This window comes from Eurosta solidaginis, chromosome 4, assembly GCF_040869045.1.
Source record: "Eurosta solidaginis isolate ZX-2024a chromosome 4, ASM4086904v1, whole genome shotgun sequence".
Classification (NCBI taxonomy): domain Eukaryota; kingdom Metazoa; phylum Arthropoda; class Insecta; order Diptera; family Tephritidae; genus Eurosta; species Eurosta solidaginis.
The window spans coordinates 51,102,720-51,121,071 of record NC_090322.1 but is presented as its reverse complement, the minus strand read 5'-3'; the positions used below and the strand labels follow the sequence as shown (position 1 = coordinate 51,121,071).

Genomic DNA, 18,352 nt, shown 5'->3' with positions numbered 1-18,352 from the left:
GTAGTCTAAATAAAGACTATTTTGCAATACGGAATATTGGAGTTATTTATTCGACAGTTCAGTGATTCGAACGTTAGCAGAAGGTGCATAGTAATCAGAAATTCCCAAAATTCGTTACACTATTTTATTGCTTGAATCTAAGGAAAAATTTAAACAAAATACCTAAATTGTTAACATTAAACCATTAAAACTTTTTGCGCATGAGCGTTGTTTGCAAAATATCTTTTTGTAAATGCGCAAATAAACAATAAGTGAAAAAACTCCACATTAGAGAGCATAACGAGATGCTAAACAGTTTTTGCTAAATTTTCACAACCCGGGACACCTTGCACACAATTGCTCGATCCAGCCCCTGTTGAAACTGCTCGCAACTATTGAATGGGGTGAAGCACTGTTAATACAACAATAAAAATAACACTGATTCTTCTTTTGTTATCTAAGCTGGCATTGTTTTTGGTGTTAATGCGGTTCCCTAGATTAACGAAGTTCTTTACTGTCCCGAATTTATATATGTACATATGTATGTACTTGAATAGTGACGTGCCTGCCGATTTTTTCCTTGATTACACTATTATACTATATTGATTATTGACACGATATAAGACCGGTTGATTTCGCGTTAATAACGCAGATTTCGGGCTCGTTTTTGTTGAGTATGGAACAAAACATTTTTGATTTGAAATCTGGTTGCAAGCGGTTGTCCCACCGTATTTTCCACAGGACTTGGTGCCTGCTCTTTACCAATTTTGGGGAAGTGCCGTCGTAACCCTGTGCTCTCTTTTTTTTAGCCGGCGAAAGTGTATTCCGTTGTTAGGAAATGGAATTTCGGTTTCGTCATCTCCCTTGATATCTAAAGTATTCCCTCCTTAAAATAAGCACACTATGTACGTCGGTTACCAGAACGTAATTTTCATTCCTACAAGAATCTGCCTGGTCTTGAAATCTTTATTTAATATTTATTATTATTATTCCTATCATGCAGCATATGTAGCTGTCAAACAGTTATGGCTCACGTTTCTTTCTTGTAAGCAAGCATCTCTCTTTCCTCTTTCCATTACCGTAACGCAACACGTTTTGCTGCATTCTTAAGTAGCGTTACCCTGCAGGCCCTGTTTTGTTGTTTTTCGGGCTCGCTGGAAACCTTGCTCGGTTACATCGTCAGGTCGAATATTACTGGTGTGAGAGTCGAGCGGAGCAATCAGCAGCTCTCCGCTCGTGAGTAACTTCTCGAAGGCAAATTTTTCTTGGGTCACTGACGCATTTTTTTTTGCTGCAGAGTGGAGTTGATACTTCAATCTCAATGCACATACCCAGAACACTAGTGCTATGCCTGCTGTCTTCTAGTTTTTTAAAAAGGAAGTCCTTATCCACGCGGTTGTGTTATCCAACACCGTGACTCCGAGTAGGGACACGATATCGAATGCAAAATATCGATATGGTACGGGTATCGCTCTTTAAGTATCGGGTACCCGGTAGTATCGAATCAAAAAAGTTCGATGCTCAAATTATCGGGTCTAATTCGAATGATAGATTTCTAATTCTATAGGTTCAATAATGCAGTTAAATAGTGACATAGAGTTCCGATAAAATACTTTCTTAGCCATAGCATCCTCTTTCATTCGCATAACATGGCCTAGCCAACGTAGCCGCTGAGTCTTAATTCGCTTAACTATGTTGACGTCTGCGTAAAGCTCATCATTGATACTATTTCTGGGTGCTCGCTTTGGCCAACGCGAAGGATCCGTAAATCTTTCGAAGAACTTTTCTCTCGAACACTCCCAGAGCCGCCTCACTTGATCATGACAACATCATGCTTCCATGCTTCTGCACCATATAGCAGGACGGCTGCGATAACTGACTTGTAGAGCATAATTTTCGTTTGCAGAGCGAGGACTTTACTTTTCAATTGCCTTCCTATTCCAAAGTAGCATTTCTTGGCAAGAGTGATTCTTCGCTGGATTTCATAGCTAATGTTGTTTGTTTGTTATCTAACAAGTACAATGAAAAAATAGATAAGATAATACAAGAATATACAATAATAGTAGTCAGAAAATGAAAGAGATTACGTTCTATTACAAGAAATATGTAGTACATAATGAATCACATTATTATTAAAAAAAAAAAGTAGGCCTGTACTTGGCAGTGATACTAATTGTCAAACTATTATGCGACATACATATATGATTTAAACACGTTCTCTTTCCTTCTCTAATCTGTTCTCCAAATAGATCTTTAGGATCTTATCTGTAAAACCTCTATGGAAAAGAAGAAGATATTTGCTTAGAGCTTGAAATTAAGAAACATACAGTGCGATTTACACATATATAGGAGACAGTTTTAAGGACGTAAGGCAAATTTTATGAATACTTTTTGGACTCTTTTCAATACTAGTCTGGTTTCTAAATAAACTGAATATGGGTTGTGTGTCACTTTCACAACTGAACGCCTAAAATAATATACCTGGAAGAGGCTAAGCAAGCGGTTGCTTATATTTTTTCTTCACTGATTTTTTTTTCCTTTTTACAGCCATCCATCTTATTATAAATCATTAATATCTCGACAACAAGGCCAACTCGTACAGAAATCTATATATAAATAGGCAAGTTAAAAATATTTAGCAAATTAGCAGGTCTCATACAAACGAGCTCAGATTTGATCTCGAGGGCAAATCTACGAAGAGTGTGTACATTGGGCGTATAGCGCGAGAGTTAAAAAATATGAGCAAATGTGTAGTTTTTTTGCTGATATTCGAAGTGTTTACAAAAGTTAAAGTATGTATTCGTTTTGTTGGTTGCGACAATTTCGTATTCCACTTTGTTAGTTAATTAACAACAACAAAATATAAAAAAATTAAAAAAGTAACATAAAATAAAGTAAAATATAAAAAAAATAAAATAAAATAAAATAAAACAAAACAAAAGAGAATAAAAAAATAAAAGAAATTAAGCTTAATAAAATAGAATAAAATGGAATAAAATAAAATAAAGGAGAATAAAAAAATAAGCTGAACAAAATAAAATAAAATGAAATAAAATAAAACAAAATAAAATAAAAGGGTATACAAGAAAAGAAGCTAAATAAAATAAAACAAAATAAAAAGAAATAAAATAACATAAAAAAACAAATATAAATAAAAAACGAATAAAATACAATAAAATAGAATAAAATAAAATGAAATAAAAAAAAAGGGGAATAAAAGAGAAGCTAAATAAAATAAAATAACGAGGAATAAAAGAAAAGAAGCTAAATAAAATAAAATGAAATAAAATAAAATAAGATTAAATAAAATAAAATAAAATACAATTTTTATAAACATTTACAAAATAAAGGCCGAAATAGAATAAAAGTAATAAAATAAAATAAAATCAAATAAAATTAAATAACATAAAATAAAATAAAATAAATAAAAATAAGATAAAAAAAAAAACAAAATTAAATTAAACCAAAATAATATTAAATGACACATAACAAAGGAAAGGCAAATAAGGGAAAGGAATGGGAAGGAAAGGAAAGAAAAGAAAAGATAAGAAAAGAAAAGAAAAGAAAGAAAAGAAAAGAAAAGAAAAAGAAAAGAAAAGAGAAGAAAAAAAATAAAAGGAAAGAAAAGAGAGGAGTAAAGTGACGTCTTTAGTATTCTTTATTTGATTTGGAACAACAATAATTAAACAAGATAGCTAATTGTTGATACAAAGCGGGAGATTACCTAAATACAATTAATCATTTTTTTTTCAAGCAATTTTTAATTTTTCTTCTATTAAATGTTTGGGTAAAATTTGAAACAATGCGGCATCTGGACGATAAAGGCCACAGCTTTTTCTCCCGGTTTTTTGACAGTCCGATCATCGGACGAAAGCGGACTCAAATGCCATCGTGGGAGAAAAGGTTCACAAGACTGCTTATCACAGTTTACAAAAACAAAATACAACAGAAACAAATAATTTTTAATCACATGGAATAATTACCGGCTTGAATACCCCTCACATTTAAGCCTCACTTAAGCGCAGTTTTCAAATCAGTTTCGCAAATTTTACTCAGTGTAGTCACGCTATCGCTTAAAAGACATTGCAAGCATATTTGGTTTTTGCATTTCTTTTTTGACGTTTCAAAAAATAGTTTTTTTTTTGTTTTTTTGTTTTGTTTATTAATAAAACTAAAGACAGTGTGCAAGTCAATATTTCGCAGACAACACGTGTGCTTCGTTGTGGGATAGTCAGTCTGATTGCTCGGCTCATTCGTCTTTGCGTTGCGTATGGAGTATATTTTTTTTTGGAAATTTGTACGTTTTAGTTAAATTATAACAGCAGTACAATTAAAAATTCATCAATTCTCTTACAAAGATATACTTATTTTGGTGAATTGGTGTGTTGGTGTTTTTGTTCGTGTTTTCTTCTGTTACTAACGATAACAACTTTGCGTAAAAGAATTTAGCAAAACAACAGAATTTTGACTTTGACTTGATTTCGTTTTTTAATAATTTTTTAGTCAGTTTATTTACGTTCTTGCGCATAAAAAGTGGTTAATAACTGATGATAGTTTTTATGTTATAACATATTTTTGTTTGAAAGTTTCGATTAAAGCGTGAATTTGTTTCCAAAAACACTTTTTCAACTCGTTAACTTGAGCGAGGTGTGGCAATGGGAGTTTAGTTATAATTTAAAAACTGGCAACACTTTTTCATTCGTCATCATCTATCTATCTAAGAGGGCAGTTCTTTCCTTTTATTTAGAGTTCAAAGTTGAAGTAGATAGCATCTTTGGTTTGTGTTTTATGCGTATATTTTGCAAGTAACTTTTTTAGTGGCGTGGTGCAAATGTGTGACGTACATTACAAGCAACGTGTTGTGATTCGAACTTTTAGTGAAATCTGGCGAATAACCCAAATGGGTAGTCACTGGAAATGAGACTTTGATATTTGAATATGACCGTGAGTCACGTCAACAAAGTCAACAGTGATTGGATAAGAGTGCGGAGCGGCAAACGAAAGCGATACGAGTCAAAGTCACATCTGATGGCAATGTTGTTGGCTTTTTTCTCGATATAAATGGCGTCACTCATCGTGAATACGTTCCCTCTGGCTAGACAGTGACTGGCTTTGGGCTTGGAGAGGCTTTCGGCACGGGTTTTTCGTGTGCAACCCGAGCTTGCCAAGGATGGTTGGATCTTGCATCACGACAGTACACCGGCCCATTCGTCGTTCGGTGTGCAACAATTTTTGGCAAACGCTGCCTTACCCACCCTTTAGCACTGATTTTGCTCCCTGCGACTTTTTTCTATTCCCCAAGATGAAGTCGAACCTGAAGGGAACTCATCATTGCGTCGTTGGAGGTCTAAGAAGCTGTAACAGTGGTTCTAAACGGGCTAACTTCGAAAGACTACCAAGAGTGCTTCCAATCATGGGAGAAACGTTGGTATCATTATATAGAATTAGAGGGAGACTACTTTGAAGGTTGATAGTACAGTTTTTCCTAAAACCTAATTTTTTAGTTTTTTGTTGACAAATTCCCGGAAGTTAATTGCCACACCTCCTATTATAAATTTGTTTACTGTACGGTAAAAACTTTTTTCTAAGATTTTGCGCAGTGCTGTTGTGGTATCATTGGTCGGATATGAATAGGTGTAGTTTTGGCGCCAAGACCCGGCTTCCAGACTCGTTGTAAACAGAAGTTCCCTTCGGAGAGCAACATAGAAGATATTTTCTCCGGCAGCGTGATGTCAGCACATATAGTCTGTATGAAAAAGGTCTAGACATCGGCAACGTCAATATTATTACTGATCTCACCAGTCTGGTTGTGTGACGTGAGGATGTTTTATTCGGGGTATTTTGTTAGTAGTGCCTTGAAACCAACACTGTCCGCATATGGAATAATAAATCACGTGAAAAGTCCATCCCTCTATCATAAATACATATTTGACATAGAAACCTTAGATTTCAGATCCTCTAAATGTGCATAGACTCTTTGGAAGCAGACTCCTCCCTTTGAAATGTCTTTTCGTTATATGATAGAGCTTTTGGGTAGGTCCTTCTGGAGAAAACGGGTCCACTACTCCTTACGAGGATGTACAAAACACCTGCCTTCGAATTACCAACTCTAAACGGCTAGCATTTAACCCTATCAAGTAGCGCCAAGTATATGGGACTAACAATCGATGCTAACTGGAAAGCGTGCATCGAGAAGCGGGTACAGAACCCCTTCATCGCTTTCTAAGGCAACGTTCGATAAGAAATTTGGTCTCAGGCTCAACATGGTACTATGACTGTATGGCTCTATAGTGTGGTGGGAAGCTCTAAGTTAGAATTACAATAGCATCAGCCTACAGAAAAATCAGCACATTGCATGCGTTGGTGCCACCGGAGCCTGCCGCACATGCCCACGGCGGTTTTAGACCGCATCTTTAACCTGTTTCAGAAAGACATGCACATTTAATGTTGGTCGACACAAACCGCACTGAGACTCAACGAATACCGGTGCTCAGGGAAAACTTAGAAAAGGCTTAGCAGTATCCTTAATTAACTTTTTGTAAACTACCGTTTGAGGGCGGTGCTAACGTTGTTATTCCAATTAGGAATGATTGGAAGAGGGGCACGGTTCCAGCTAATAACGGCATTCCAACCTACACCGATGGTTCCTAAATGGACTCAACTTTGAGGCGGAAATCTATTCGAATTCCCTATATATTTCTACGTCAATCAAAATACCGTAGAACTTTAGCGTGTTTCAAGTAGAAGTTCTCGCGATTTGGCAGGCCTGAAAAGTATCTATATTTTCTGACATCTGGTTTCTGGTACATAGGGGAATCAGAGGAAATGATATGGCTTAGAACTTCCACGGGATGTCTTAATATGTTCCCAGAACATCATCTACACCGTAAGTCGAGAATACTCCTCACAAAAGAGAAAAATTAAATGCTGCACAAACAGTTTACGGTGAATACCCAGAAATCTGGGCACGCCAACATACATCTGATTGAAGAGGCCCGCCTCCCAGGAACTTAAAAAGTCATCTCCGTAAGCATAAAGAAAAAGAACATTAAAAGGCCCTAAAATACGTCCATAAAAAGGCGTCGGACTACTATACCAGGGATTGCCAGGTGGCCCCATTCTTAAATACAAATACTCTAAACTCACAGTTGAGGAAATCAACTCTATCTCTACTTCGCTCTGGATACTGTAATAGGTTAACTTATCAAGAATAAACCACGACATACCCAATGTATGTCCCGCTTGTGTTCCCACATGACACCAAACATCTTTTCAATTGCAAGGTGGAACCAACGCCTCTAACACCTTTGTCTATCTGGTTCAACCCTGCTGAAACTGCAAGTTTCCTCGGACTCATTGTAGAGGATATTGATGACAATTAGTGAGTCGTCGCACCTATTGGATGGCCCGAAGCACTGTTACAATGACAACAAAAACAGATGGCGGATGAGCTGGCACGTGGTGTAGCACTCAGTAGGTTCAAACGAGTTTTATGAAATCAAAACGGCTTTTCAATAGCTACTTGGGCAACCTGGGTCGCAGCCATTGTACGTATCTACTTGCCTGGGTGTGTCATTGCCAAATTGTTTCTTATATTTTGCCAAAACGCCACTGGCAAGACCCTCAAATCATGGTTGTGTTCGAGCGGCAGTTGCCGCAGAAGTGTTACTTTTTATGAGAGAGCATCACGTTCTTGGGCAAAATTTGTCAGCTGTGCCTAAGTCGCGCGTTCGATGACTGAAATGTTGACAGTCGATTAATTTTCTTGTTCCGATCCTTGGCGATTGTAATTGTTACTCATGCCACCTAGATGGAAAAGTATCTGCCTTGCTAGATCGACGAAGTCGCAGTGAATTCCAGTGTCGTTTAAACTGCTTTGCTTCCCAGTAACTAATGGTTTCCCAGTTACTTATGGTTTCCCTAGCGTGTGTCTTTGTAAGTCCACAGAAGGGCTCTGGACCATAGAATGCTGCTAAAGCACCCTGCTTAGCTAGGTAGTCTGCCTGTTCCTTACCTACATGTCCCTCATACCCGGGAACCCATCCTAACAAAACCTTGTTTTGGCTCCCAAATCATTTAACACTCCAATGCATTTGCGTAGGACTGCAAGGAACGTAAGGCTGTCGGCTGTCTGATATTATTAGGATACTACTCTAGGAGTATCGTCTCTTGTAGACTTTGTCTACTTCAAACTTCTAATTCATTGATTTCTGTCTGAAAAAAAAAGTAAGGTAGCATCCCATTGGTATCGATTTCTTCAAATTCGACCCACAGATGCCATCTCCCGTTTTCCGTCATCAAATTCTGGTCCATCTGTTAACCAGACCTCTGAGTCATGGTCAGTGTATGAACTCCAAAGAGTTCCTTCCCTAATGGACAACTCAGAATTCGATGTGATTCTAAGCGTAGGAGCGTTACGTAGTTGCAATACAGGATTTCCTATGAATTTTCTTATTACTTTCATATGCGCTGTCATGCTTCCGGTCTTTAGCTCAGAGACATTTTTAAGTCTTAGTGCAGCGAGATTTCCTTTTTCTCTATTAGAATAGGGAAGGTAAGTATTTCCACTAAGGCACTAAATACCTCAGCAGGAGACATTATTATCACTGTTCTTTGCGTCTTTTTCGGTCACCAAACTAAGGAAGCATAGGTAACTATTGGCTTGACAAGAGTATTAAATGTCCAGTATACCATTTTCAAAGATATCCACCATGTTTTTCCATTGAGTCGAGTGCAGGCGAAGAAAGCTCTTGTTGCTTTGTTTAAGGTAGCATCTAGATGAGCATTCCACTTATTAAAAGTTCTGTCCAGTCTAACCCTGCGAATTTTCCTTCCTTTTAAACTCGCATTTGGTGCCACCCAGGGATGGATATGGCATGTATCGTTTTCTTCTGCGGGTAAAAGGCTCTAAAATAGTTTTGTTGGGACTAATAGACAATCCTCTGGTATCACGCCCTATTTAATGCATGCGATTGCATATTGTTTTCCCGTGCATCCCTGGGATACAGATTACTGAGTCATCTGCATATCTTTGTGTGTCAAATCGATTTCAGTCAGAAGGTAACACCCCTTGAGAACATCCCCTAGTGGTCAAAATTGAATCGGTTGTCCCTCCCAGCTCAATACTGATTTTTCTTCTCTTTAGCATAGCTAGTACCCAACGAAAAATCATTGGGCTTATATCCCTGCCAATCGGAGCTTCTCTAATCAATAATTGTATTACGGTTCAGGTTAATTTAGAAATACTTGTAGTTATTGAGCCTTTCCACCAATTACTTTTTATAATACTAATTTTGCTGAATGAATTTAACAAAGTTTGTTCCGTTAGTCCCCTCTCTTTGATAAGGTTGGTTAGGTTGAACTGGCTGGTCCATGTGGATCTTTTTAGGGATTGGTTGATAAGGTTGGGTGTGCTAAGAAAGTTGGACCGCTTTGTTGGTAAGCAGTTCTCTTTTTCGAAAAAAAAGAAACATGCCCATTTTTCTCTTTATTTTCAAACTTCTGCTAAATGTTAGTATGACCTTATTTAGTGAGCGATGATGTTTCAAATGTTTGCTGGGTAAATCATTATCAGTGTTTGTTTCGTACGTTTTACAATATACACTGCTGATTACATTTGAACCTCTTTCTATAAGTTATCAGCATTATCAAACCCAATGGGGCCACATAATTTTTATTAAATATATTTTCATTTAAACAGTTAATCATTTTAATTGGCTAACAACTTGTCAAGCCGTTAATCATATTTACATCGTCATCTTGTAAAGCTCTGAATATTACATTGTGAGCACCGTTAGTTGTGTTTAAAGTTTTTGGCATTTTTGTAAAAGTATCTTAAAAAAAAAATAAACGAGTAATTTATAATTATGGAACGAAGAAAATCGGATACAACTGGCCAAAGCAAATTGCGTTTTAAGAAAAATTTGCTAGGATTCGAAGCGGATAGTGTGGCTGGCGATCTGGAAAGAAGAAAGTCGGATATTGGTCAAGGTAGTGGCGGGTGATTTCTTATTTCGTTTTGATTTTTGTTTAGCTCTTGTGTTCTTTCACTTCCCGCATTATCTTCACATTTGTGATATTTGTACAACTATTTTTTGAGTTAAATGTTAATTAGTTCAATTGAAAAATTGAATTGAATGTTTGTTATTTTTATGTTCTTCAACTCCATTTCATCAAACAATGATTTTAAAAAGGGCATTTTACTTTTGTAACATTTTTTATATTTTTATAATTGATTTTTTGTTTGTTTGTTTATTTTCTACAGCTTTCAAATTATTTTTACAGCTTAAAAATTATTATAAATGTTTTTTTTTTAAATAATTTAAATATTTTTTATATGGTTTTATATTTGTTTAACAATCTTTTTAGAGTTTTGCAAATTTTTTATTCTCTTAACCTCATAACATTTTTTGATTTATTTGAAATTTAGTTTTCAGTTTCATCAGGTTTTTATGAGAAAAATTGAAAGCAATTGATTTCAGTATGGAAAAGGCGACAGCTGTTTCGGTTATACCTTGTAAATCTCTTCAAAGGCTTTTCCTCCGAGAGTGGGCTAAGAACCCGCACTCCTGCGATGTTTGTGCTGTTCACAAACACTCAAACAAAGCCATGCCTTTGTTGTTGTACAATTTTTGCCAATTGCCTTCTTTGCATAGATTTATTCTTTGGGTAGTCATTAACCTGGGTCGATTTGTATGGACGAAAGTTAACCGATATCGCGCCATCGATTTTTCGATAGGATTTGGGCTCAGGAAAAAAGTTCCACTACGCATACCCAAAAAAATAATTTTCGAGCCTGCGAAAAAAAAAATGGCGAAAGGGTCAATTTTTCGACAAAACACTACAAAACCCAAAATATATATATATATATATATTTTTTTTGTTGTAAAAAGGTAGTGTAACTTTTTTCCTTAGCCCAAATCCTATCGAAAAAATTGATGGCGCGATATCGGTTTATAAATCGACCCAGTCTAATAAATAAAAAAATAAATGTAAGGCGCGATAACCTCCGAAGAGATCTAAGGCCGAGCTTCTCTTCCAATTTGCGTCGTGCTCCTCTTGATTTTTCCCTACAAATTGGCCGGACGGGACCTACATGTTTTATGCCGACTCCGAACGGCATCTGCAAGGCAGATGAGTTTTCACTGAGAGCTTTTCATGGCAGAAATACAATCGGAGCGCTTGCCAGACACTGCCGAGGGGCGACCCCGCTTAGAAAAATTTTCTTCTAATTGAAAAACTTATTTCTAAAATTTTGATGTTGCTTTGCCCGGGAGTTGAACCCAGGGCATACGGTGTGATAGGCGGAGCACGCTACCATCACACCACGGTGGCCGCCTAGTCTAATGGTCATACGTTATCTGTTAGCTTGTACCAAAGAAAGCTACTTTTTGTTGTTGGAGGTTCATTTTCTTTTTTAAAGAACTGGTTTGCTTTGTTCTATTTATAAAAATACAAAAAAATTAACTAATAATCTTTATTATTATTATTCTTTTAATGTATGGAAACATTTTTTAAAACATTTTTTTTCAATATTTATTAAATCATTAATATTTTTTACGTGGGTTAATTTTTAGAATTTGTTCAAGATCTAATATTTTCATTTTACTAATTTTGTAAGTTTTTTAATTATAATTTTTTAAAATTTGTTTTCATTGTAAAATTGTATTTTCTTTCTTAAACTCTCTCATATTTTTATAACAATCTTTTTTTATTTCAAGACGATTTTTAAATATTTTTTCTTTCATTTTACTTATTTTGTGGGTTTTTATTTATCCCATTTTTAAACTTTTTTATTCTTAATTTATATTTACTATCTTAGTGTCTTTATTTATTTGATATTTACAATTTATTTTTTTTTAATACAATTTTTAAAATTTCTTTTAAAAGTTGCCCTTAACATTATCGCAATCTTTTAAAGTTTTTTTATATTTTTTTATTAGGCAAAATTTCTTTAAATATTTATTTATATATTTTTTCAATTAATTAATTTAGTGCGAGTCTAAAAACCTAATTTGTCAACTTTTCCAAGCTCTCCAGTTCCAATTCGCTTGTCTATTTTGCATTTTTTTTTTTAATATTATTATATTTTTAAACATTTTTACTCCGATAAATTCTTGAGGAAACTTTAAAAAAATATATGTATATACCGCGCAAAGTGAAGCAATATTTTAAAAATCTTCATCTAATTTCTGGTTCAAACTCGCTCTTCAGCATGTTATCCATTTTTTATTTGGTTTTTAATCCTTACAGTTTTTTAAATATTATTTTCTTAAAGTTTTTTTTCTATTTTAACTTTTTAGTTGATTTTTGTTATTTTTTTTATAATATTTTTATAAATTTATTTTAATTTTGTTGGGATATTATGTTTTTTGTGTGTTTCTTATTTTTTTTTCTCTATGTATTTTGTATTTCTCTTTCTATTTTTTCTTTTCAAATTTTGTTTCTACGTATTCGAAGAGAATATAACCAGATGGAATAGCTGCTGCGTCTAAAAATAAATTAGCTTAATAGATGAATATTTTAAGTCTATTAGAAACTAAAAAAATAAAATAGAATATGCCGTTATTGCTACAATGTTTTGCTGTTCTAATTAAATTTAGCTTATAAATATCCTTTTATTGTTTTTTTTATTTAAATTTATTCTTTGTTTTAAGTTTAAAAGTTTGTAGGTTAGTTTTTATTGTTTCTTGCCTTTTTAATTTTTTTTCTCAATTCTAAAATTTTTTGGAAGTGTTGCCTAGGTTTTTAGTTTTAAAAATCAAATATCTTTATTTTTTTTATTGTACTAAAATTAATTTTTTAATTTTGTGTTTTATTTTTATTTTGTTTGGAAATTTTTGTAAATATATTTTTAAATTTTCGATTTTTCGCTTTCTTAACTTTTCTTAAATTGGTTGATACTTTTTTTATTTATTCACAAACATTTTTCAGATATTTTTGTTTATTTATGTTTTTTATATAATTTTATAATTTATATATTTTTGGAATTTTTTTATTTCTTTTTTTTTTTAATTTTTTTATTTATATTTTTTTAAAAACTTTTTTTTGTTTATTCACAAGTATTTTTTGATTCTTTTTTAAAGTATAAGTATTGATAAGAGAAATTTTTCTTTTTTATATTATTGTAAACACATACTTTTAGAAATACAATATGAAGAAGTTTTTCAAATTTCACTTTCGATTTGATTCAAATATATCGATATTAAAATCAATTGTATTCGTATAAGGATAATACCTAAATTTGGAAATAGTAAACGAATACTCTCAAACTTGTGCCTTCTTTAGGCATCAATATCTGAACTTTCTAGAGTTTAAAAAGGAATTTTATTTTTGTTCTAAAATTTATTTGCAGAAAGCAAAAAGCGTACAAGAAACAAAGCTAAAGTAAACTTAAAACGAAACGAAAAGAAGGCAGCGAATAAACAGAAGCTTATTCGCAAAAGGCTGCCTTCCAACACTAGTATAGCGTTCACAAAGGCAGCGCGGTTGTACGGGCCTAAAACGACCCGGCACGCTCCCTGACAGGAGAAAGGAGAGATAGAGGGAAAGTCAGTGTGTAGAGTTGAATTTGTGATCTACTAATTGGGCAGCTCTCTAATAATTCAACGGCCACACGCACCATACTTCGTTTGATACTAAACTAAAATGCATTCTTTTAAGGGACTTTAGATGTCATGTCATTGAGGTTACAACAATCTACTGGGAAAAGTTGCAACTTAGCTAGTGATTTAAAGCATATCTTTTAAATACTTTTTTAATTTAAATATTAACAAAAAAATCATAATTTATGAATAATATTGAATGTATCAATGTAATCATATCATCATCATCATCATCATCATCATCATCAACAACAACAACATCATCGCCATCATACGCATTTTCAACGCCACCATCCGCATCCTCGACCGCATCAACAACGTCAAACGTGGCAACTCCATTAAACGCGCTGGCTTCATTAAATTCAGTCATTACGCCGACGCCGGCTGCGTCAAAACCATCATTTAATAAATTCAGAACAAGAAAAACATCTGAGCCAACTACTTACGGCCATACATCAACATCACCATCATCACCATTGACTGTGTTGAAATATAAATCGGAAGTACAGAAATCCATTTTTATTACTACTTCACCTACACCACCACCAACACCACCACCAATCGACTCAGATATATCAACTGTATTTTCATCATCACGTATTTCAACATCTTCCTCACCATCCTTTCCTATTCAGTCGTCCTTTGAAGTCGAAGAATTGAAAAATCAAGAAACACAAACCCAATTGACCCTCACAAATTCCCTACTGCTTTCCTCCACAGCATCCGTCGTTGCCGCTGCAATCAAACACCACTCTCTTGTACGCTCTGTAACCGCTACCAGCATAATGGATATGCCTTTCAATACATCACCCTCGCTTCGCGTGCGTACCACCTCGCTCAATCAATTGAAGAAAACCGTTGATCTTGCCATTGAAAATGAGCTACATGTATGTCCTAGTGTGATGTCCGATGAGTTGCGTAAACTGCTGCCACCCACCTCAGAGACGGTAATGACTAAACCATTTCCAGTGCGCGGCGAACGCGCCATCACCGATGTAACAACACCACATGTCATCGCTATGGTTGGACTGCCAGCGCGCGGTAAAACTTTTATCTCCAAAAAATTGGCGCGTTACTTAAATTGGATTGGCATTTCAACGCGCGTTTTCAATTTGGGCGAATATCGTCGCTGCGCAACTACGGCTTATAAGTCTCATGAGTTTTTCCGCGCTGACAATGAAGCCGCAATGGCTATACGTACACGCTGTGCAAATCAAGCGTTACATGATTCCTGCGAATGGTTGCTTAGCGGTTTGGGTAGTGTTGCCGTCTTTGATGCCACAAACTCGACGTGCGATCGTCGGGAGCTGATCTACGATACAGTTGTGAGACAACATAACTTTCGTTTGTTCTTTGTTGAATCGATTTGTGATGACCCAACGATTATCGAACAAAATATTAAGGAGGTTAAGGTAAGCTCACCAGATTATATGAATATGAATACAGAGCTGGTGGTGCGTGACTTTTTGCAACGAATCGAACACTATGAGGAACGTTATCAACCAATTGATGAGGTCACCGAATCGCATTTGAGTTTCTTGAAGATCTATAATGCTGGCAAAAAAACTGTCGTGTACAACAATGAAGGACATGTAGAATCACGTATCGTTTATTATTTAATGAACACGCATATAACACCACGTACGATCTACTTAACGCGTCATGGCGAAAGTGAACATAACCTTAAAGGACTGATTGGCGGTGATTCGAACTTAAGTGAACGTGGTCGTCAGTATGCTAAAGCGCTTTCCGCATATATCGAACAGCAGCAAATTGATGGTTTGCGTGTATGGACTTCGTGGATGAAGCGTGCTATACAAACTGTTGCAGATGTAAAAGCACCACAAGAACGTTGGAAGGCTTTAAATGAGATCGATGCAGGCCATTGTGAGGAAATGACTTATGAACAGATTAAGGACAAGTTTCCTGAAGAGTTTAAAGCGCGCGATCTTAATAAGTTTGCTTATCGTTATCCACGCGGTGAAAGTTATGAGGATTTGGTCGCACGTCTCGAACCGGTTATTATGGAACTTGAGCGTCAAGGTAATGTTTTGGTTGTATCACATCAAGCTGTTTTGCGTTGTTTATTTGCTTATTTTTTGGATAAATCTGCGGATGAGTTACCATATTTATATGTACCGTTACACACTGTTATCAAACTAACACCAGTGGCGTATGGCTGTAAGGTAGAGCACATTAAGTTACCTGTTGATGCGGTCGATACACATCGTCCAAAGCCAAGGATACCTGGTGATGTGTCGTTGGGTTGCGATGGATTGAGTGGTGATTTGGTGGCACCCGATGGGGTGGGTAAGGTTTTGATTGTAGGTGACGAAGTTGCTGCAGCCAATAGCAGTAGCAGAGCTTTAGGCAATGGATTGCCGGTGCTTACGGAGGGCGTGGTTGTAGGCGCCAACGATGCTGCTATAACAATTACAAAATGAATCGCAAAACTGACGGCAGCTGTGTGGTAAATCATTGAAACGCCGAATACTAATATCTGCCAAGGTTAAATTCACTATAAGAAAACAGAAAAATTAAAATAATTTAAGAAATTTTAAATCTAATAAAATAATTTTTTTTGAAAGTTCAAGAAATTTGGAAATTTTTAAAAGTTATAAACTATTTAAAAAATTTATAATCAAACAACTTAATAAATAAAACAATTTTCAAATTAAAAAAATTTTGAATCTAAGTTTATCAATCAAAGTTTAAGAATAAGAAATTAAAGCAAAAGGTATTTAAAAATTGTATAAAACTTGCGAAAGCTAAATAGTAATAAATAAAACATAACAAAATTTGAAAAATTCACATATTCATAAAATAAATAAATAAAAACTTCCAAAGTGATATTTCCATTCAAATTTCTTATTACATGCATCTTCTATTTTTTTTTTTAGCTTGAGCGTAAGGATTTAAAAATTAACCAACAAACAAAATTAAAAAATTTTAAGATAAATTTACGAATTCAAAAACGAAAAATTAACAATTAAAAAGAAAAAAAAAACTTAAAAAATTTAAGGTAGGTATAAGACAAAGAAAAAAAAAAATAAATAAATAAATTTAAGAAATTATAAAATCATCAGCACATACATACTTACATTAAAATATGCATAGTATTTGTACTGAGAAATTAAGTGATGTTTAATGTGATGTGAATGTAATATACATATGTCTGTAAGGATAGTTGTTTGTGGTTCTGCACAGATAAATATTTGATATTTTTTGTAAAGAAATTTGGGCACAGCAAAATGTTTTGAAGAAACTTATTTGATAACATCAAAGTTTACTATTTATAACTCGGTAATGACTGGTCTATATTATATATTAATTTTAATTGTAATGTCATTAAACGTATGTATGTACATACATATATTAGGGGAGGGGGGGGGGGGGGGGGGGGGGGATTTCTTGTGCAATGCTCGTATGCTGATATTGCCAGGAATTGTATACATTTTTGTTTGTTTTATACATTTTTTTTTGTAATACATTTTTTGTAATAAGTTTTATTTTAAATAAAATTTTTAATTTAATAAATCTTAAACTTTATTTTTAATTAAGTAAATTTTCTTGTGCAATGCTCGTATGCTGATATTGCCAGGAATTGTATACATTTTTGTTTGTTTTATACATTTTTTTTGTAATACATTTTTTTGTAATAACTTTTATTTTCAATAAAATTTTTAATTTAATAAATCTTAAACTTTATTTTTACTGAAGTAAAAATTTAAATTGTTTTTTTTTCAAAATTAAAGCAAAAAGAAATAAACATCAAAATTAAAAAAAAAAAAATTTGAAAATTCCAAAAAAAAAAAAAAATTAAAAAGAATTTGAAAAAAAAAAAAATTTTAAATTATTATCAAATATCTACCCATCGTAATGTCTATCATATATCTTTTATGTATGTATGTACTTCATGTGTTAATAAGGATTTGTTTGGAGGTTTTTTCTAGACCACTTCATGAGCTAAACACACAAGGCACACACGCATACATACGCATATATTTTACAATAATTTAGTGATTAATTATGCCAACAATTAAATGTTAAGCATGTTTTTCGTGTTGTAAATTTAGGCTTTTCTTTGCGAGTCCTTTTCTTTGAAATAAAAATATTTTCACTAAATAAAATTAAATATAAAATTTTAAAAATAATTTTTTATATTTTTTATTTGCATATTGTATTAAAATTTTTTTGTATGTATAGAATTCGAAGTAAGTCTTCTATGAAATAAAAAAAAAATTAAATTTCTTTATAAAATTTAAATAAATATTTCATCGCGCTTTATTTTTCCGATTAAAACATTTTGTTTAAAACGCTCAAGATTTTAAAGTTCACATATCAAAACGGCCCTAAATGAAAATGCTTTTTTTTTTATAAATTTCTATTCAGTTTTTTCAGTATTAGTTAAAACTTCTGTAAGGTCGTGCAAGCTGATATTTTATTTAACAACTCAAAAAAAAAAAAAACTTCATTATATATCTAAGAACATAATTATTATATGAAAGATAAGCAAAATATTACATTTTAATTTTACAAATTTAAATTTTTTTCTAAATAATTTTTTTCTTAAGTTTTTGAATGCTAACATTTTTATTATTTTATTTTATAAACAATTTTTTATAATAGATGTGCATTTTTTTTTATAAACTTCCTTTAAAACTTTAAAGGCGGCTATAACAGTTTCTACATTCTTTATATTAAAATTAAAAAGAAAAAAATAAAAAAATGTTCTTTTTAATTCAAATTATTTTACGCTGATATTATAA

At 33.5% G+C, this 18,352-nt stretch overlaps 2 protein-coding genes across 14 annotated transcripts in view; both read left to right on the top strand.

Moving 5' to 3' along the window:
• Window positions 1-16,266, top strand: part of Pfrx (6-phosphofructo-2-kinase) — an 84,183-nt gene extending 67,917 nt beyond the window's left edge. For 2 of the 8 annotated variants that reach the window (XM_067781526.1, XM_067781523.1), the window contains exon 2: window positions 13,334-16,266. In XM_067781526.1, coding sequence (XP_067637627.1) covers window positions 13,769-16,027 — 2,259 coding nt within the window. In that variant the 5' untranslated portion in view covers window positions 13,334-13,768 and the 3' untranslated portion in view covers window positions 16,028-16,266. Of the gene's footprint in view, window positions 1-3,184; window positions 4,277-9,679; window positions 9,970-13,333 lie in introns of those variants that run through there. The other 6 variants (XM_067781528.1, XM_067781527.1, XM_067781524.1 and 3 more) reach the window with 6 other exon arrangements.
• Window positions 1-18,352, top strand: part of LOC137249732 (uncharacterized) — a 161,658-nt gene that overhangs the window by 75,348 nt on the left and 67,958 nt on the right. The window lies entirely within an intron of this gene.